This window comes from Amphiura filiformis, chromosome 7 (genome assembly GCF_039555335.1).
Source record: "Amphiura filiformis chromosome 7, Afil_fr2py, whole genome shotgun sequence".
Lineage (NCBI taxonomy): Eukaryota > Metazoa > Echinodermata > Ophiuroidea > Amphilepidida > Amphiuridae > Amphiura > Amphiura filiformis.
In genome coordinates this window covers 38995070-39017559 of record NC_092634.1, presented here as the reverse complement: position 1 = coordinate 39017559, position 22490 = coordinate 38995070, and the positions used below count along the sequence as shown (strand labels likewise).

At 38.1% G+C, this 22490-nt stretch overlaps 3 protein-coding genes and 1 long non-coding RNA gene across 5 annotated transcripts in view; 1 reads left to right on the top strand and 3 right to left on the bottom strand.

The window, feature by feature from the left end:
- Nucleotides 1-10286, top strand: part of LOC140157141 (uncharacterized) — a 38574-nt gene extending 28288 nt beyond the window's left edge. For both annotated transcript variants that reach the window (XM_072180224.1, XM_072180223.1), the window contains exons 2-8: nt 2225-2309; nt 3839-3891; nt 4499-4627; nt 4882-5078; nt 6618-6692; nt 7524-7734; nt 8996-10286. In XM_072180224.1, coding sequence (XP_072036325.1) covers nt 2225-2309; nt 3839-3891; nt 4499-4627; nt 4882-5078; nt 6618-6692; nt 7524-7734; nt 8996-9042 — 797 coding nt within the window. In that variant the 3' untranslated portion in view covers nt 9043-10286. The remainder of the gene's footprint in view (nt 1-2224; nt 2310-3838; nt 3892-4498; nt 4628-4881; nt 5079-6617; nt 6693-7523; nt 7735-8995) is intronic.
- Nucleotides 10287-12073: 1787 nt separating this feature from the next.
- LOC140156365 (uncharacterized) lies at nt 12074-13505 on the bottom strand. Its single transcript, XR_011859537.1, has 3 exons — nt 13168-13505; nt 12768-12933; nt 12074-12470 (listed from the first exon to the last, which is right to left on the bottom strand). It is a non-coding gene; the product is annotated as an uncharacterized lncRNA (long non-coding RNA).
- Nucleotides 13506-13621: 116 nt separating this feature from the next.
- LOC140157841 (uncharacterized) lies at nt 13622-22223 on the bottom strand. The gene is made up of 11 exons (XM_072181088.1): nt 22127-22223; nt 21478-21678; nt 20905-21015; nt 18429-18611; nt 18047-18184; nt 17097-17387; nt 16569-16748; nt 16278-16394; nt 15342-15512; nt 14698-14843; nt 13622-14054 (listed from the first exon to the last, which is right to left on the bottom strand). The coding sequence occupies exons 1-11, from the start codon at nt 22221-22223 to the stop codon at nt 13899-13901; spliced, it is 1791 nt and encodes a 596-aa protein (XP_072037189.1). The 3' UTR covers nt 13622-13898.
- A 52-nt stretch (nt 22224-22275) lies between these two features.
- The window catches only part of LOC140157840 (uncharacterized), a 32726-nt gene continuing 32511 nt past the window's right edge, over nt 22276-22490 (bottom strand). The window contains exon 15 of the mRNA XM_072181087.1: nt 22276-22370. Coding sequence (XP_072037188.1) covers nt 22276-22370 — 95 coding nt within the window. The remainder of the gene's footprint in view (nt 22371-22490) is intronic.

Genomic DNA, 22490 nt, shown 5'->3' with positions numbered 1-22490 from the left:
ACCCAACTGAAACTATAATCCCAGCTCATTGCTCCATTGTACGTGTAAAGCAGAAACATATGTTGTGTGTATTTAACCAGAGAAGATATGATTTAATCAGTTGAGCTGTTTTCAATTAGTGTTATCTTGGTTTAATAGCTTTTAATGGGGGTTAAGTCCTGCAAAGGTCGTGGTGAATTCTACTGTAGACATGACTGCATCATGTATAATATTCTGTAAAATAAAACTGTTTACAAGGGTAAAAAAATGATGACGGTGGTCGTGTTAACATTGTCAACTACCTTCCGACAGGTATTTTAATATTGCTATATGTGTTTAATGTACGTATGTAGTTCATAATATGGTATTCTTATTTTCCAATTTAAACCAGGGGGAACTTCTATTATTATCGGGAATTGCCTGTCACACATGATCGCACACAAGGTCGTAGGCAATCGGTCGGACCTCATCTGCCCAGAACATACTGACCCAGGTCAGCATACCGCCATATCCTTCCCGATATGCTTAGTAGCCAAGTCCGTAGAAGAGTGGATCCACACACTATGTACACAAATATACATTTGGCCACATTTTATTATACGATAAATACGAATTTATTAAACATGGTAACAAAATATTATCTAGCAAATCGGTTTACGATGGAACTGGTAGGCATATTATAAATTCGGGATATTAAATATCTTCCTGACCAGCCAGATCTGCGCATGGTCAAAGACGAGTATCAGACGGACGCAAACTGGCTTAGTCTCCACATCAGCCAGTTTGGTTCCGCCCCTCCACAGGGAGCGTAACCTGTGTAGGAGACTCGGTCGGACCTGGTCGGACCTCATCTCTCCCCATCGATTGTGACCTATAATCCCCGACATTGCCCTTATGAACTCACATCCGCCTGTTTAAACATACAATATTGTTTAGAATGAAACATCTCTTGCATATTAGTGTTTTGGGGCAATAAATTGCCTTATTTTTTAACGTTATGGTTTATGTTGCAGGCCTCATATCGTTTTTGTCTGGGCACACATAAGATATGTATCAGATTGCTGGTAGGATATACATGTATAATGTAAACACATTTTGCCAGTCATGGCGATATAGAAGTAGACTCGCTTGCCAGTCCTATACGCCGTGCCAATGTATAGAAGCAAACAAACCAAGCAATTTCTTTCTTTCTTTCATACTCGGCACAGACTTTATTATTTACAATTACTGAGGCAGAATCTTATTGGGAAGCTGTCACGAGATCTGTATAGTCTATTCATTATGCCCGGTCAACATGTTACAATACGTTTACGGGACCTTTGGATGTCCAACAGATCGATTTGAACGTACCATTGGTCTGGAGAGGAGGCATCTCTGGATACCATAAATCAATATGACCTTCATTCAGCGAGGATCGGCCAAGATATCACATGGAAAATTCGTAACAGATCAAAATCTGCTTCAATTTACAGCGCGTACACAAAGACCTCGATTTGTATACAATTTTGCAGCCGCTAATTTTAATGACATAATATGTTGTGAGCTGCAAAATACTGATTTTGTTCAAAGTTCAACTTTTGTGCTTCACATAGGCAATACGGCAAAAAGAGAAAAGAGTAGGCGGTATAGGTCACGCGACACGTGACGTACGAGGATGGCGAAAATCAGGCGGACAGCCCCATTCAAAATAGACGGTTAGCAGTTATAAATTGAAAAACAACATACTTACAGTGGGGTACTTTGTCGAACCCCAGCGGTTTTAGAATAACATAATTTTGCTTTAACACCACATAACACATTTAGAATTGTTTGATGACATGTTCCAATGGCGACGTCAAAAATCGCGATATCGCATCCGCCACCACCTGGAAAAGAGGTCAAAGATTTAGTGCGCTATCAAGATCCACCTTTTTTCTTGGTTTTGTAACCATTTGGTACTTCCAAAAAATGCAAAATACAGGTTGTTATGATGACGATGGCGCAAGATGTTATGCCCCTCCACAAATTTGTAAACTAGTCTCAGAGAGGCTGAAATTTCAAGAATTTTTTCAGCGTTGTGCATGCTCATATTGTACATGTGAGTTGTTGGTGTTAATATGTACCAATATAATTTTTTGCAGATTTGGGCAGATGTAACTGTAACTGCAGATATAACTGTAGATATAATCATCATATTGATGCTACATCATGATTATGATTATGTTTATGTTTTTATTAACACGTCTATTCATGTTGTTATTCGTAGGTTCAACGTCTGGATCGGCAGATTACGAAGATGACAAAGTCTGGTTGCTACAGGGTGGAGGCGTCGGGATCAATCAGTTTTATATGCAAGTATATTGAATTACTATTGTATTGTAAACAATAATACACATATCCTCGGACCGGACACGGTTATCATTATTATTCAATTGCGTGAGATAACAAGCAGACTTTTAATGGAAATACATGTATTGAAGAATTTGTATTGAAGGGCTGGTTTGCATTCATTTCTTTTTATTTAATTTCTTATTTAACCTTAGGGGTTTGCAACTGAAATGTTTATACTTTATCTTATACTCTATCTGGAAATACTAGTAATTTCAACATTAAATGAGTAACCCCTCAATTTTTTTTAATTTAAAATTGTTTTTTTTTTAAATTAAAGATTTTCTTAAAAAAAGGGAAAAAAAGAGTAAAACAAATTCTCTCTTATTCACAGTGAAGCTATGCAATTTGACAGATTGAAATTCACAATATGCAATTTGATTAGGGAAAATCTATTCCAGAGGGAGCATGTGAATTAAATGGACAGCATTTCAGAGAGAATATGTAAATTAAATGAAACAGCTATTTTGGGGCCATTATTTTAGAGGGAGTATGTAAATTAAATGGAGCAGCCAATGGCCAATGGGTATGTAATTTAACTGGAACAGCCTAATGGATATCGATATCAATATTGAAGTCACAGATTCGATTTGTCACATGATCGTCAAAATTCTCTTTAAATTGCAAATTGTGCATAAAGTTACTATTTTCGCTTGTTTTGTCATACGGTTGTAAATTCAATGAACAATGACTTTGCTAAAGAGCACTTACAAATTCAATCTAATGGTGCGCTCCTAACGTCACTCTCCTATGGACAAAATGGACAAAATAGTATAGTAAGCATACTCACTATCTAGGTTCCTATAGCCGAGTCAAGCTATGGTCAGCCGGTCGATATAAACTCCTCAACAAAGTTTGGAAAGTATTTTCAAGCATCTGCATCTCAAATTATTTGTTACATATTCATATCGTGTTGCCTATCACTGGATAGCTACAATACGCTCCTTTACAATGACACCCCATGTGAAACAATAACATTTCTCACGGCTGAGTACACGCCTTGTGAATGTAGTGGGGTCTCAAAAGGAATTTGCCAAATTGACCATTATTCTGTGCAGCAAGCTGCAATCCCATAACTTCACAATCTGGGACCTAATGCAATCCTCCAAGATGACACCACTCGCCCCACATAGCCACGGTAGTCAACGACTACCTACAGAAGATGGGAGTAGAGTCCAAATGGCCTGCCATCAGGCCAGACCCGGGGGCCAGACCTCAACCCGATTGAACACTTGTGGGACCAGCTTTATCGTGCTGTGCGTGCTAGAGAAGCCCATATGAAACCACATTGAATGACCTGTGACGAATCCTTGTTGAAGAATGGAATTCCATCCCACAGTAACGTGTAACCAGGTCGGTGAGCAGCATGGGGAGAAGGTGCCTGACTATTGTGGCTGCCTGTGGTTTACTGAAAATGTATCTCTAATCCTGTGCAACATTACACATAACCCGTTTTATGTCATGTTACTTCTTTCTTCTTCCCAATATACAGAAGCGAAGAAACTGGCCAGTTGGAAGGATTTTTCACGGATTTTGTGAATGCAGGTTAAGTCAAATTATACACTTGATCTACATATCTTTTGGGAAGAGTTTGGGAAGCAATTTTTGGCAGGCTGAAAGGGGAAGGCAAGAATATTTTGCCGCACATTTGCCACCGTTTACTAACACACTCTAAAAACAACGTTCAAATATGCAAAATATCCTGCTTGCTATGCTCGCAGCATATACTCGTACCTAGAACATTTAAAGTTGGCAGATTTTTTGTCAGGAAAGAAAAAAGTTTTTATACTTTTCATTGACCTAGAGTTGAAAAACTAATGACTGGACATGCAGTGATATACGGTCGGCGTCCGTTTCATTTACGTTTGCATACGTAAACAATAATCCCTTATACAGATGTTCTACATCGTTTTATAATTGAAGACCTGAGCGCTTTCGGATGACATTTTTAGTGTTACCAACCTAGGTGTGCCCAATCTTTTATTCCAGCCTTTTGTCAATCACAACCAAGTTTCCGGAAATGGTTCTAAATGTATTATATTTAACACAGAGAAAATTGATATTTAAGTAATGTATTATGCTACTGTCGGCAGGACTTGGTGCAGCAAAATCCCCATGTTCAATACTATTATTATAATCGTCTTTTTAACAGTTTGCAGAATAGCCAACAAGAATTGTAAGGTAGTGGTCTCCTCCTTTACAAATTGTTGGAACAGCGAGGCCGGAGAGACATCACAAGGAGGGTTTGGGCTCATGGCAGGGTGGTTTGACGCGTGCACTGGTAAGATAAACTATAGCATCTACAACTCAGTGGTGTATGATAAGGCTAATGAACTGAGTGCAATGTATTACTCAAGATAATCGCACGCGCCGTGGAGTTATTGCATTTAGCTGGAGAGCCGAGCTAAATTACACATTTTAAGCTGTGAACACGTAGCATTATTATTATTATTATTATTATTATTATTATTATTATTATTATTATTATTATTATTATTATTATTATTATTATTACTTTAATTATTATTATTTTAGGTTTTCGAGTTACTCCTGAGCGACAACGTACATTCGCCTTTTCCGATCAATTTACCAAATCCCCGCCCCAGGCATTTGCCACGCTACCAGGAAATCCAAAGAATTTCGACTGGCAAGATATAACTGGAAAGACAATTGCTTTCTTCGACGGATCCAATGGTGATGAGCATTGTCTTGCAAAAGCTGAAGGAATTGTTGTAAGTGGGGGAGCCAGTCAGTGGCGGCCAACGTCGCGCTTGCGCGACGCAAGGGGTGTCTGAGGGGTGATGTGCCCCCTTCAGCAGTGAGAAACTTTGTCAAAATTAAGGCTGCAATTTGATGATCATGTTTCTATACGTCGCGTAGCTATTATGAGAAGTTTATGATGCTCTATGTGACTTACTTTCGTCGTCAATTACCCCCGATGGTCGTAGTGATCAGAATCAGGTGGTGGGCGTGCCTGCCCCGATGGCGTAGGCCTACACTCCCCGCTAGCGATATTTTATCGTACATCACATTTGTATATTAAAACATATGGAAAGGTTCCTATACAAAAACGATTCTCTTATAAACCATCTATGCACAGTTTCCACCTCGATACACCTGAACACGCATTTTCGTCCAAGAGCTCTCAAGCAAGCAGAGAATTGTCTCCACACAGTCTTTGATTACACTACACGGTTGAGTGAATAGCATTGTAAGTGCTTGCTGTTGAGCTTCTAGCTGGAAATTGGTCCTCTGTGATTGGTTTTTGTCGAAAACTCAAGTGTTCCCTTCATCCAATCATATTTTTAAAAAAATGATATCAAACGAAAGCTAACACTTCCCCCGAAAATCACTTTTCGTCATTAGGTCAACAGATAACGCAATTCAATGTTATCAAGGCAAATGTGGTAAATCTGTTGAAAACTACCTATCGAAGCACATATCTTTATTTAAAAGTCAAAGCCTCAAGTGTTCCTTACAATATTTTTCAAATTTTATGTCATTAAATGAAAAAGCATACTTATATTGTCCATATACTAGCGTCATTAGAATGAGCAATGGCCAATTGATTCTCTTTATATTGCAAATCTTGTACAAAAAGTTACTGTTTTCGTCTGTTTTGTCATACGGTTGTAAATTCAATGAACTTTAGCGCTTACAAATGGATATGTTTTGTTATTTCAAATGAGTTTTTGCTATTATATATTCCATGTTAAAATATGTTAAACGCAAAAAATCAAATTTTTCAAAATAATGTATATGTACGATAAAAACACAGGACGTCGTGTCTCCCTGCCTCTGCCGAGTAAACCTTATCCATTATATTCAGTTCTGTCCGCTGCTTGTGTCTCTACTTCCTGTGGGGTGATTTTCAGGTCCCTCTGAATTTGGTCCTTCCGTTTAATTGGTGGATGACCTGATGGTCTTTATTTTGCTGAAGTCATTTAGATCGTTCCCCGCTCTCCCCAATATATAACTGAAGTTGCTCTCCATTTGATTTCCAGGGGGTGGGGGTTGAAAAACTAGTGAGCACTGACGGATGAGTAGAAAATTAATTTTCCGAACCCAACTCTGTATAAAGGGTATACATTGAAACTGAAAAAAAACCAGACTCACGTGCCCCCTGTTATTATCATTTAAATGGAATTGAAATGAAACTTTACATGATGCCGTTCAAGTTTTCTTTTTCTCAGCTCAAAGCATCACTCTTAAAACTAAAATGAATAAGCTTCAGGCTTGTGATAATTATCGCATCCATTTTCTTACTTCAGGGAGCAGTACTTCCGGCAGAAAACATCCGACATTGCTTACCTGATCAGTGTTTCGACTTGCTGAAAGACGAAACGGTGAGAATAATGAATTCCTCTTTATTTATCCGCATATATTACATGGAAAATAAGACATTCCAGTTGAAATCCATACACACATTATGGAAGACATGAGCTTAATCTACCACACAGGGATTGTGAATGTCAAATGAGATTACCTGAATGGGTGACTAAGATTGAAATATACACCCCTGTGTGGGAGATTAAGGTCATGTCTTCTATAGGGGTGTATGGATTTGAACTGGAATAGCCCATTTTACCAGATTTAAGAATGAAAACCTTTCCTGAACAGTAAAATTTAATTAGTCAAAAGATTTAATTTTGTTATTCAAGAAAAATAATGCATAACTGATGTATGGTATTTCACTTAAGTTGCATCCTTTCAACATATTTTCATTACTTATGATTTTCAATTTGCAAAGAATAAGAAATTACATTTACTAATTGTGATCTTATGACTTCGTGATTTATCGTGATTTAATTAGTCATTTACAAGGATTTCTGGCTTTCAACCCCTGACCTGTTTTAGTAGAAGAGATCTGTCATATCTTTCCTGAAAGCAATTTGAACTTAAGACCTCAGCGCAAGACGACCGTAAGTCCACATGGGCCATCAACATGTATACACTAAAGTTACGTATAGTTTCTTAGGGTTTTATAATGTTTAATACACGTTCCAGGGTGAAAACATCATGAAAGGTTGTGAAAGATTTGTTTTGGCCCCAGAACATGTATAAAACATTACCAAACTATACGAAACCAGTACGCAACTTTAGTGTATACATGTTGATGGGCCGAGTGGACTTACGGTCTTCTTGCGCTCAGGTCTTCATTTTATTCCTCTGTGCAGGTAGATGCTATATTTGCGGATGCCATCGCGTTCCAAGGCAGGACAGATGTAGAGGAGGTAACAGACAATCTTCAGGCTTGCCCCGTCGGCGGCAGCGCTATGATGACTCGATACGACTCGAAACTCATCGATTGGTGGAATCCTGCCCAAGCTAAACTGCTGGCAAGCAAGGAATACCATGAGATATGTAATGACGTCAAAGTTGGGCACGGTAAGCGTATAGGGTTCAAAGATCGTGTAAGGGACTGTGCAATAATATTAAAAGAGCCCCCACAGGGGCAAATCGCCATAACTTTTGATCTAAGTTTAGCTAGTTCAACGCTACAAATATCCTTCAATACAAAAAATGCCAGTGTTTGTGTACATGATTATTACGTTACCACAAAATATCTTTGAATTGGTTGTTTCTGGTACGGGTCGTGTTGGGTAACTTTCGTTTGTGACTTTTTGAAACCTGTGCAAACAATTGTATCATTGACCGTATAAATGCTCCTTTCCAATGAATAGAGATGCCTACCCAGCAAACACAAACCAAACAAAGACCAGAGCTATTGAGAATTCAATAGACATCTAAGGTATAAGCTTATTATCCTCTTCAACAATACGATTATTGATTGGTTTAAAATGAGAAACATGTCGCCCCAACTTGAGGTGCTTATGAATACGACCTTCATGCACATTTTACACTGTAACTCAGAATACAATTTAGGACATTTACGACTTATTCGTGGACTACGGTCACAAATTATAACAGAACATAGTGCACTTATGTCCACGGCAAATTCACCGTGATCTTTCCAGCCATAAACCCGCTTAGTGAAGATTAAACCGAAATATGCAGTACTAAACCATAATAGTAATCGATTGTCCAACGCAAATTACCACGTGATAGTATTAATCCAATGAGCGATCGAATTGTCCGCTACGGTCGACTAATCCAATCGATAATGACGCTATTGACATGTACGGGTGGAGCTCCACTGACTGAGTTTTGGGGGTATTTTCACTGGTTTGTTGTCATTTACTCATCAAGGCGGTCCACCGTTATTATAAGAACTATGCTAATGATTTAAAGATTGACATGTAGAGAATAAACCATACTTGATTGACAGAAAGTACTACATTTGTACCTATTACGGTTTCGTGACACCCCTCTTGCAAATGCGACCAAGCCAGGGCGGCCCGGTGAAGCAAAATGTGTATTGGAATAACACGGGAGTTTGGATATAGATGCTATATTTCTTTCTCATACAAACGTATGGTCCCCCGTTATTAAAGCTTGTACCGGGTTGGAAATTCAGATATTTTGAAAAGAATAAGTAATTGAAACACAGAGAACTAGTGTCAATTGCCCCTGTGCTGTGTGCACACATGTAGTTGCAGAATTATGCCAAATATAAGTGATCATTATGAATTTTATTATGATATACAATAAAATGTCTTATTCATTATCTTTTCTTTTATTTGTACAGGCCACCAGCCCGGATTTGACCCTGAAGACTTCTGCATTAATTATTGAGAACAAAAAGAAAAAAGAAGCTTATAATAAGATTATAATAAAAAAATAATCGTAGTATGTATAGAAGTAGAAGTAGCAAGATGACCACGGGCTTTTGGATAAAATCAACGAACTCGACATGGACTTTCCATATGGTGTTAATAATCTTGAAACAATCTTAACCGGAGCGAACTTATTCCCGTCGAAAAGTCACCGTTTTTCATGTTAAAAGGGGGTGCCTCAAAATTCAACCACATTAACAACGTCACCAGCCAGATGCAGATAGGTCAAACTAGACTTTACATTTTCTGAATATATGAGAAATGTTTTACCTCTATGTCGAATTCGACCATATTGACTTACCCAATGGTGACAATTTTACGCTAACCTAATCTTATTTTACCACCCTTAGACCAATAATCACCAAAACAATACACTCTAACTGCCAAAGAACAAAGAACAAAAAGCAACAACAAAAAACAAAACAAAAATGTAGTATTGGGACCCGCCATGAGTACGGGTACGGTTCCCGGACCATGAGTACGGGTACGGGTACGAGTCCCAGGCCATGGGTACGGGTGTGGGTCACAGGTCGTGGGTACGAGTACGGGTACGGGTCCCTAGCCATGAGTACGGGTACGGGTTCGAACCCAAAATAAGGTGCGAGTACAGGGACGGGGACGGGTCCGGGCCATGGGTACGGGTATAGGTACGGAAATTGGGACTCGAGTACAGGTACAAGCCCTGGACCATGCTAAAATAAAATAAACGGCACTTGCTATATGGATCCATTGGTTATTCCCCACCCAACCCCTATCCATGATGTAAACTATTTGTTTTGATTATGATCAGAGGACTCACAGTGGGATTCATGAGTTGAGTTAACATACATCTGGGAATTGAGAGTATTCTACTCTTCACTTTTCTGCATTCATGTAGCCATATACTGTATGGTACCCGTAGCCATGGGGTCCCAGACCATGAGTACGGGTACGGGTTCGGGTCCCATGCCATGAGTATGCCATGAGTACGGGTACGGGTACGGAAATTGGGACTCGAGTACGGAACGGGTAATACAAGTCTGCCCTACACACTTCACACACTACTCACACACCCCAACAAACCAAAAAGTGAACCATTCTTAATAATTATGAATTTAACATTGTTATGATTGTACGTACTTCATCCAATCCCAATGTTCCGAGTCATTTTCCTGATTAAAAGCTGATAATGTCTTGGTTTTTAAGTTTTCTTTAAATTAGCTAAAGCCAAAGGAAGAAAGCCGGCCGTTAAATACTGGTTTCCCGATATACAGCAGGTGAGGCACATAGGTTGGGAGGTACTGGGGGTCAAAGCTGCACTGCTACTGCACAATAATGCAGGATTGATAATCGAAGTGCCAAACCTCAAAAACGTTTTTGAGTCCCATCACAAACTAAGTACACCTCATTATTTTATTTGCTTGCTTATTGCGCATTTACTTCTATCGCATCTAAATCCAAGATGGTGTCCAAAATGATCGCAATTTTCAGATGCTACAATATTTTGATCATAACTCTCAACAGTATGGATCATGACGTAATAAGTGTAATTGGCAAGAAAACAAATGATGGTCCTTTATGTTGACACCAAGGTTAATAGGGTTCGGGAAACTTAACAGTGACTTTTTGAACCACGATGGTGTTTTTGTGTATTTTGATCAAAAATAGAGGTTTTTAAGTTTTATTATTTTGCGAAAACTGTTTGAAACTTTAAAGTTTCCTTTGAGTAAAAAAATTGACGCCCATTACACTACAAACATATACTATTCACCAAAGAAGTGGTTTTACTGTATCATTCAAAGTTGAGGCTTTATTTTTCACAAAATACACGAAGTGGCTAGATACTAGTTATAAACAATATTTTGAATGTAGTGGTTGATTAGTAGCCCCGGTCATGTTGTGTGTTATTACTAATCAGCTTTATACTATTTGGAGAAAACAGTGGCGATAACCTACAAATCCAAGATGGCCGCCGTTTGATATGTAAACGATATTTCTAATCTTTAAAATATTAAATTACATAATGGATGTCATTTTAAGCACTTGTTTCTATTATAGTATCTTAAAATAATTGAATCAATTGAACTGTTTTTTTTGGTCAAAATACACGCATAATTGCATGCATATACGAGCAATAAATATGTACCTTTTCTATTTCTAAATAATTAAAATAAAATAAAATATATAATTTATATAATTAGAATAAAAGATAGAGTGTTTGACGACGAACGTCAACACATGATAATACATATTGTCAGTTTCTTTGACGATATTGTTCTTGTTTTATTGTTATTGTTTATAAACGTTATACTCGTGTCATTATTACTTTTAAGTGTTTTTTTTCTCACGGCCTCCTCATCACCCCTTTTAGCCGCCCTTTGCCTCACCATTTTTAATGATAATTTATTTAATATGAACTTATTTCTTTAAAAAACATAACCATTAATTATATTACCATTATAAAACAAACAGAAGATGGTGAAGTTGAATCTTTTGCATAAGATATAATTTAACAGTTATAATATAGGCCTAATTATTTTGAAGGAAACAAAAAAAAAGTTCCACCATATTTTGATTTTGATTTAACCTGATCGTGATTCTGGTTTTTCATAATAAGGCCGTGTAAAATTAATATTTTGGTTCTCGTCCCCTCCCTCGTCAATTTCTGGGATTTGTCTGATTTTTTTTTTTTTTATAGATTTTTCAATTGTTTTAGACTTTGGAATGATTTATGAAATCTTCATACATATAAATAAGTTTATTAGAGAACAAGCATCACTTCCAAGTCTTTTTGTGGTACTATAGGGGTTTATCCCTCAGAATCTCAAAAAAAAAAAAAAAAAAAAAGGGCCTCATCGTTTCCTCGAGCACTGTTGGAGAAGACCGAAAACTACTGACAATGCTAATTTTACATTGGAAAAAAAAAAAAAAAAAAAAAACCTCCCTCCCTCATCAATTCATGAAAATCCTCTGGACGAGAACCAAAACATTAATTTTATACGGCCTAATATCAATTCATGCATCGTTCTACGCTGAAACACCCTCGAGCGATTTACACTCATAATATATACAAATACTAGTTTTAGACTATTTATTTATAAATTCTTGTAAATAAATACTAGTATACGGTAATACATATTTATTTACGTTTGTAATCTATTGGAATTGTTCATATTCTTTTCTTTTATCTATTTAAACCTACGTGTTGTGATTTACATTAATGATAATTATTATTATAATACATTCTAATTCGCGTCTGTGAAATTTGCGTCGTCGTAGAACCATATTTATTACTCGCGCGGGAAGTGTCTAGAAGTGATCCATGCCTCCCGCATTTATATATCATGTCTATGGAACGAAACCGATCCTATCTTCTGCTCCTATACCAGCTTTCCAACCAAGTTTGAGCTGAAATGAGCACATATGTACAATGTTTAATGTATCTGGAAGTCCCGGAAATTATGGGGATTCCAATTGACAGAAGGCACTGAATCACATTTATTGCCAATAATAATGACGCATTTATCCTGAATGTTGCCCAATTCTTCAGAATATCATCTCACCATACTCAAACAGAACAGTAGTTTTGAATTCCCGAGTTCTTGATTTGAATAAACGACGAGACAAGAAGGCATTACATCTTTCTTACATCACTTCTTTCCCACGCCTTTTTAGAACTAAAAAACGAGAAGGAAACTGCCTTACTTGTAGCTTGTAGCTACGGCCTTGCATGAGCATCCGAGTCCGGTAAAGACTCAGATCATATCCGCTATTATGGCTATGAGGATTCAGTTACGACGCACGGATTGGGATGTGAATACTTGCTGGTGTTGCCAGTTCTTCTGTTGCTTTCAAGACCGAACTCATCTTGCTATGAAATGAAAAAAAAAACCCACCAAATTATTAAATTTATGCTTGCTTACCTATTAATGAGGACGAGTGCTATAAGCATTTGAAGGATACGTTATAACCAAGCATGTATGGATTTTTATATGAATTGTTTATTTTGCCCACGGGAAAAATAAACCGAATAACTTTCAAACTATTTAAGCTTGTGGATATTTGACGGCGAATAAGCATTTCTACCATTTCCGTCTGAACTTACTCTGGTAACTGTTACCTCGACCAATGATAAACGTCTCCGTCTGACTTGAACTAAGCGTTGTATCCATCACTTAAATATCAGAACCTCCTCAGCTGAGAGAAGTCATGGCTAGATGAGTCCATAGTTGACGGTTCCAGTCACCGGGTTCCAGTCCAACGTCCTATCAGGAGCTTTATTGGTAAATACGCTTAGCTGCTGAGCTATGGTATCTGAAAAGCAAACTCACTTCCCGATCATTTTAGCCTCATAAATCAAACTATAAACAAGCTTAAAGAGGAAGCCCCGCCAGAGCAGTTCTTCTGGGGTGAACCAAACCTGTCTGGTTATCAAATTAATCAGTGACAAGGTTATCTCTGAATTGACAGGTGCTAATTGATGTTTTAGTGTTATTGCATCAATTAGCACCTGACAAATTCAGAGATAACCTTGTTACTGATTAATTTGATAACCAGGCATGTTTGGTTCACCCCAGAAGAACTGCTCTGGCGGGGTTTCCTCTTTAACATATTAACCAACGTGAAAAGGAACAAAATCATACTTGCCTGAGATTTTTTCATGATAAAATAATACTTGCCTGTACTTGTATAACCCATTTGTCATCGACACGAATTTGTCATCATAAACACTTTTAGTTTAAAAAAGAGACAGTAACAGAGAATACAACACAGTCGGCTCAAAATACACATATATTTCGTCTGTATGTCATAATTTTAATTACCCTTTTGTTGGTTCTACCTGATACCACCATACTTACAGAAACCAATACAAAACTGGGGGAATAGCCATTCCCCTTCAATGTTATCAGCAGTAGAGAAAGCGACATACTTGACCAGTAATGGTGTACCGTCAACGGCTTCGGCAAATGGTGCGGCTCCCACTCTGCCAACCTGAAAATGGTTAGGAAGAGTCAAGACATGGTTAACCCTATGAGAACTACCTGTCGATTGGTCAAAAAGAAGTTTTCATTATAAATTGGTCCAATCAGCAACATTGTTGGAATGATTTCACCCCGCCAAAAATTGGGGTGAATTATTTGCAAAGCTCCATTTTGATTGGTAATTAAAGTGAAAATATCATATAATTGACCAATCAGAGTCAATGTAAGAACCGCAGGTAGTGCTCAGGGGTGGTACCGTTAGTATTGTTGTATTGTGATGCATTAGGAGCGCATTGTTGTTGAGCTATGTTGCAGTTCCCGAAGAGGCCAACATCTTTAAGGGCCATACGGGCCCTGAGGTTTGAACTATTCTCAAACAGTAAAATTTTACCGTTAATACACTGGCTCACATTTCTTATAATTCAGACTCGCAAATCAACAAGCAATGCCTTCGATTGATTTGGAACCAGTTTTGAGACCGTCTTACTGGCCTTTTGGCCAAAGGGCTCGCGTTATATCGAGCACTGCTTTGCTTTTAATGAACAAATTAGTTTCATCATCAGCTGCATTTAAATATTTAATGTAATGCTACCAGAATACTATACATAAACGAATCCCGGAAAAATATAAATATCAATAAATGTTCACTGTACCTGAATATGACCATTTTGAAAATTGATATAGAAGTCTCGATGCTCTCCTTGATTCAGCATATTGGGAGCTGCATTATTGACCATGGTACATCCCGTATTACTGATACATCTTCGTATAAGAGCATGTACGTTGTTTTCACCTATTCCTGAGAAGATAAAAAGGTACTAGGTAAAGTTCAAGACTTTTGATTGGTACGATAGCAGCTAAAAACCGTTTTGTATGTCTAGCTGGCTCTTACGTAAATGCAATACTAAACGTATCATAATTATAAAACCTTTTCAACATGCTCGGCCAATATTGAGGTACGGAAAGTTAGTTTTTGTATCAAATATTTGTCAGTTTTTATATTTGACCAAAATTGTTTTCCCAGTCGCACATAAAGAGCCCCTTTTTGGTAAACGTTCGCCAGTCTCACCTTTCACCCATTGACCCCCTTTTTGATATCAAATCTCTCACCAAAAGACCCCTAGCTTCGAACTCATGTCTGCTCATCCCCGTCACTTCTAAAGTTGAGTGCCCCGCCCACATTTCCCACCCAAATTAGACAGTGTGTTTTCATCCGAGTGAATTCACAAGTCCTGTTGTCTGTCAGGTATTTATTTATAAAGGAAAAACAAAATGATTTAATCCTATTGTTACCTACCTATTTCATAGAGTGGATATCCAGCGTGAATCATGTTTGGTTCAGAAGACAAAGCAATGTAAGCGCCGGATGCCGCTTTCACCGAAAATTCAATAGATGTTACGGAGTCCGGAATTTCAGGAAACCGGTATTGATAATGGAAATCTCTGCCAGTTCGATACACTGGACATGCTGCGTGTTATTATAAAACAAGGCAAAGTATACAAGTGATAAGTATTGGGATCAGAACAATTAGTAGGTTTTTAGCGGGTTCGCCGTCGGACAAGTTTAGAACTGTCAAACTTTCGTCAGGAGTAGCTCTGATTTCTTCAAGACAAAGTAGACCGCCCTTGCCTACTGATGGCTCTGAAAAGAGCCGTTCACTGAAGACTGCCCCTTGTCAACAGAGAACAAGCAGATCTCGCCTATCTGCTAATATAAAAGGTTTTGGTGGCTCTGAAAAAGAGCCGTTCACTGAAGACTGCCCCTTGTCTATAGAAACAGGCAGACCTCGCCTATCTTCTGATTTTAAAGGTTTGGAATAAGATTTCTTAATCTGTTCTACCTGACGTAAACATTGAATTAACCACACTCATTTGATGCATAAGTTCCGTCATGTTTAGCGATTAAGATGATGTATAGGATACGCTAACATTTACTTATCGGAGCATATAAATCGACAAAGATTTGTATTTTCAATGATCACTTATATTCATAAACATAAAGATGATACTTTCCCTGTCTGACTTGGAAAAGAACTGCTATGTTCTAAATATATTTCACCTTCCTAAAGGCAGTAACATATAAAGTCCGCAATCCGCATGTCTTTTTGTTCTCTCGTTGACGGCTGGTAATGTAAGAGATTGTTAAAATAATATGTGCGCATGCGCATGCATCACTGGCTGGAGAAAGCAAATAAATATTGAACAATTTTATTATACCAAGATGTTATATTACCGTGTGACATATTGCAGAATACGGTTTCTGTAGGCATTGATTTCCCATTGGGATATAGCTCATAGTAACCATCGGTCACATAACCTGCAGATTTGAACTCATCACAAGAACTGAACACTGTAAAATAGATAAGTATTGGGTATTAAGTATATATATCACAGATATTACGAGCATATTGGTTGCGGGGTGAGGGGTATGTATTGTGGGATGGTATCAGTGGGGGATGTGGGATGCATAGTGTGTGCGTGGGAAGGGTGAGTGTATGTCGGTGTGCTTATGATTGCATTTTACCTTGATCATTACATTCGAGTTTTCCTAAAGTATAGAAGCCTTTCTCTTTGTCTTCATTGGTATCACCAAATCTGATTTTTGCGACCGGCAGAGTAGATTTATCAGTTACAAGTCCCCCATCAGTCCTCCACGTAAAATCATCAGCATCGCAATTACAATATCCATTCGGGTTTGCACAACCTACGAGGTGGTGATTAACAAATGTATTATAATTATTCACTTTTAATAACATAAAAAACGCAAATAAATGTATTAAATTGTCGTTTGCACTACAGACCAATCTGTTAAATTCAAAATCACATTGATTTATGACCCATGAAAATGAAATTGGGTGAATTAAATTGTTTTCACCAAGTTGGTCTTCTAAAAAGGAAAGGGGCAATCAATTGGCCTCTGTCCCGGGGCCTCTGTATCGTTCGGCCACGGTCCCTAAGGCGCTGGCATGGAGACGTTTAGCCTGTTGGCTCCCATGATGGCGGCCCATATGATGAGTTACGTATGATTCTAAGTTAATTCCGGGTGACTCACTTCCATCAAAGGAGCATGGACATCCCTGCAATCCCGTCCCAATACCAAAGTTATACCGAACTCCTCCTGTTTCCGACTGCCAGAATCCTACATGGCCGTATGGATCATTAGTAGTATCCCACATCGTCGAACCGTAACAATCATATGTTAATTGCTGATGGCAATGGGATGATATTGAGACGAGGGCGTCTATCTGGTCAAATGTTACGTCGTATTCTACCAGTAGTGTGTCAAATGCTGAGTTACGTATGAGGCCTCTGTCGTCGCGATTATGACCTATGATTGATGTTCCTGAAACAGACACACCGTAAGTGAAGAAGAATATGAAACCGAGGAATTAAAGATACAATAATTGCAACATGCGGATGGATCCATCTTTTTTGTCACGTCACATCGATGCTGCACCGAAAAACGATTCCTATTCAATATAGTTTTATGATGAAACGAGCGTTTGTTTTTTACGAAGGGAGGTTATTCTCGATTTGAATGGAAAATACATGATCGCCAAATTTTCTTTAGAGTAAATGAATTGATCATTAGTATGTAAAATGCAAGCGAATACTCCAACGTTGTGGCAAAAATCATCCTGATACAGCGGCAAAACATCTGATAAGGAAGCAAAGGCAGACCGTAGCTAAGGTTTAGTGGAAATGCAGCGGACAACCAAAAATCGCAGCACAATACGAAAACCGTCGCATTTATCACAAAAGGCGGAGAATGGTCTTAAGACAATCAAAGTCTATGGCATTTTGGCTTGAGAGACTTGATTTCTCAAAATAACTCGAATGCAAGCTATTGATAAACGGAGTTATTGATAATAAAAAAAGTTTACGTTAATTTATTGTCACAGTGATAAAAACGTAAACACACCCACCATGTAGATTATTTGGTCAAAGGTATTTAGTGACGATACGTAGTGTAGTTATATTATGAAGCGTCTGTTTACAAACCTGTGGACATGTTACAATAGACAGCAAATGAATCCACGCCAATATTGAATCCATCAGGGTCAATATTGTAATAGCCATCCCTCGTATGACCAGCATCCCGAAGATCTGCGCAGGACGTCAAAACTGGGGTGCTGAGACCTATGTTTGAATAGCATGATGATGATTACATTTACAAAGTTTGATGTGGAAAAGAGAGCAAAATTGGTAATCTTTGGAATTTAAGATAGATACTCAAATAATGAAGTGTCTTCAGATACATTAATCTAGGGCGAACAAAGTCTCTGTTAATTTGTTGTACCTTGTCTTGACATAATATACTGTAGGCCTATCCATATGCGCATTATTTGTTTTGAATGATTAAATTATGAAAGATATAACTTACTTTTCCCAAAGCATTCCAATGGTCCTAATGTATAGAACCCCATCGCCAAGTAATGGTTAATCCCTCCAAATCGTAGCTCAGTGACTGGTAATTTATTGGAGTCAATTATCAGTCCTTCATCGTACCTCCATACATCATCATCTGCATCACAATTGCATTTATAGTTCGGGTTTCCATCACAAGCTGCAAGAAAAGATTTTGGGGGAATATAGCCAGCCAGGCTGAAAACCACGGTAACCAATTAAAGTTACCAGCCCGACAGAACTAAATACCTGCCCGATATACTGAAATGCTATTTGCCATTTTACAATATATTACATACAAAGGGAAGTCTAAATATGATCTTTTTTGTTTGTAAGAAATCATTATATTAACAACAACAGTGAGGTGTGATAATTTGACTTCATTCATACCACTGCATACGTGCGGTTCAAACGTACAGATTATCCATTGAATTAAGTATGAGATCGAGCGTATAAAAAGAGATTGCGATTTGCATCTTTGGTGCAAACGGACGGATAACGCACGTTGGAGGTTGAAATTTACAGTTTTATACGGTGTCACTACGGTGCATGCAGCACGACTCATTTTCCCCACGAAAGTATTTTTTTTGAGAATGAGTTCATGATATATGCATGTAGTGCTCCGAAATATTTGTTTTTTGGCAACCATAATATTCGGGAAGCACTGAAATAGAATTAATTTTAAGCGACATATTAACCCTGGTTTATAGTTATAATTAAAAGCATGCTGTTTTGAAGTAGACCTGGAGAGCACGAAATTTCCTGTATGTCGCCCTCCTATAACCAGACCAGATGTTGGTCTCGGTCGCAGCCGGCTTGTGCTCCTTTGTAACGAAGGAGCTTAATCCAGCTTGGAACTGAGACTAGAGCTATAAACGGACGTATAAACGCACGGTCCGCGCAGGATGTATGGAACATCGCAACCTTTCTAATATCTTGATGCTGGATACCGTACTTAAAACCCCATGAGAACTACCTTCCTATTGGCCAAAATTAATATTGTGTCCAATTTTGAACCAATCAAGGATGGTATTAACAAGATCATCTGCAAATGCAAGTTCGACCATAAAAAGTAGAAGGCCTAGTCATAATTGGCAATTAAAATAAGCATTTCAAGTTATCAACCAATCAGAAATACTGTTAGATGACCAGTAGTGTCCAGGTGGAAGCTCTATAGTCCGACGGTTCTTTATTCCGACGGTTCTTTAGTCCGAAGGTTCTTTAATCCGACGGTTCTTTATTACGAAGGTTCTTTATTCCGATGGTTCTTTATGTCGAAGGTTCTATAGTCCGAATTTTAAATACGGTTCTTTAGTCCGAATATGAAAATAGGCTCTATAGTCCGAATTGCAAAAGGGTTCTATAGTCCGAAACGGATACCGTGTTCTTTAGTCCGAATTGGTAAACAGGTTCTATATTCCGAATTTTATTTTCATCATTTGTTTCAAATCATCAATTGTTAAATACAAATCCGCTGAAGTTCAACATGGTTGCTTTTCTGGATATTTTACGTAGCATACATTGACGTTTATCTTCATTCTGGTGGTATTTTCTTCATTTTTATCTTTTGTTCATTCTATTAAAATAGTATATACTGTAAGATACTACATAATCTACGATGCAATATGTCAACATTTTTGGAGCAAATATCGTATTTTTTAGGATCTTTGTTTACAGTAAGTTGGGGGATATCAGGCGTGTACGCAGGATTTGTTTTTGATGACGGGGGGGTAAAAGTAGCGTCATCCGTTTACCATAAACTCTGCTATTATCTAGCTAGAGGACGCAGTAAAATAATGTTTATGTTCTAAAAAAATTCGGACTATAGAGCCTTTTTAGTGATTCGGACTAAAGAACACGGTATCCGTTTCGGACTATAGAACCCTTTTGCAATTTCGGACTATAGAACCCTTTTTTAAATTCGGACTATAGAGCCTATTATCATATTCGGACTAGAGAACTGTGTTTAAAATTCGGATTAAAGAACCTCTTTTAATATTCGGATTAGGGAACCTTTTTTAAAATTCGGACTATAGAACCTTCGAAATAAAGAACCGTCGGAATAAAGAACCTCTTTTTATTTTTTTCGGACTAGAGAACCTCTTTTAAAATTCGGACTAGCGAATGCTATGAACACATGTTCGGACTAGCGAACCTTCGGACTAAAGAACCTTCGGATTATAGAAGCGTCGGATTATACAGCAGTCCCCAGTGTCCACGGGGTAAGCTCACTAGATACTTGTTATATTTCTGACGGTTATCATGGTAAAAGTAATTGGCTTAATTGAATTAACACATATGTATAGGAATTAAGAATTTGGAATTGTTTTCGAATTTAGGATTGGAATGAATAACATTATTCGTTGCACACTGATATAAGTTTGGGGTAAGGGGCTAACGTTAAGTTTAGATTTTATAAGCATACACTTGCCACTCATGACGATAATTCTTACCATCAGTAGTACTACATAAACAGCCTTCTACTCCAGTATTAACACCACCCCAATTCAACATTTGTTCGCCATCTCGAGACATCCAATATGTAAGCTGCGATCCAGTACCACCTACGGAATGAATGAATGAATGAATGAATGAATGAATGAATGAATGAATGAATGAATTAATTAATTAATATACGCATGAAAGATTGGATCAATGACACCACTATTAAAATATTCATTGGGTGTTAAATCGAGCCCGATTTGACTCCTCATTGGGTTTGAAATCGAACCCGATTAGACGATTCATAGTTTGTTAAATCGAGCCCGATTAGACTCTTTATAGGTACATTTTATAGGTTGTTAAATCGAGTCTGATGAGACTCTTCATAGGGTGTTACATTGAGCCCGATTAGACTCTACATAGGGTGTTTAATCAAGCCCATCTAGACTCGTCATGTTAAATATTCAGCCGAATTTAAAAGATCCTATACCTACCTGCATCCCGCCACAACACGTGCGTGTATCAAAGACACTCCGGTAATAGGAAAAACGACTCTTAGTCTTTACTGACATAAACTGACTCACCGTTATTCCATATAGGAGCATTATGACAATCCCATCTTATGAATTGCTGGCAGTATAATGACGATTCTAGTAAAGCTATTATATGTGTCATAGGTGCCTTGTAGGTTACAGGCCGACGGAATGACGCTTCGTCAGGTGCTACGTCTATTTCACTGATTGCTAGTCGGCGATACTCGCTATCATGATGGATTACTGTTGATCCTGTGAAGGCAATAGTATACAAATATTGAATGGTTACGAGTTCAATGGTAAGAATATTTTATTTTCATGAGGTGAAATATTTCACGTGGTCTTTATATGAGATGTGGAGGATCTTACGGAAATTGAAACACATCAACTCTAGAGCTTGTACTCTCCTTTCCAGGTCTGCTGTCAGTTTCCACGATTCACAAGCATACATGAAGATGGATATGGTGAGGGTGCGCAATAGTTTGATTTTTGATCCCAGAGAGGTGTTCTTGTCATTCCACAATAGCTTTAAGTTTGCTATGGCACTGGTTGTTTGTGAAATCCTGTCGAGCACTTCAGGTTTGACCCTTCATCTGATATCAGTGCGATGAATTGTTGGTCATCAGCTTCGTCTTTTCTGCGCTTATTTCCATTCCATACCTCTGTGATGTTTGGTGAAGATTATTAATCAGGGACTTACGTTCTTGCTTACTGCCAGCATCTGCAAAGCAAAGATTGGATACTACTCTGCCTCCAATGCTGGCCGTTCCCTCGTGGTTCTCAAGCGCACCAGCCATGATTCTTTCAAGGAATAAGTTGAAAAGCGTTGGTGATAGCAGGTATCCTTGTCTATCCACCACTGTTGTTCGAAACCAATCGCCTATCGCCTCCATTGGCCGACACTGCCCTCATGGCATTGCGGTACAGCTGTTCGATGGTATGAACTAGTGTTGGGTTGATGTTATAGGTTCTCATAGTGGCCCAAAGCGCAGCATGCCACACCCTATCAAACGACTACTTAAAGTCAATGAAGACATGCTATAGATCCTGCTGGTGTTGGAGAT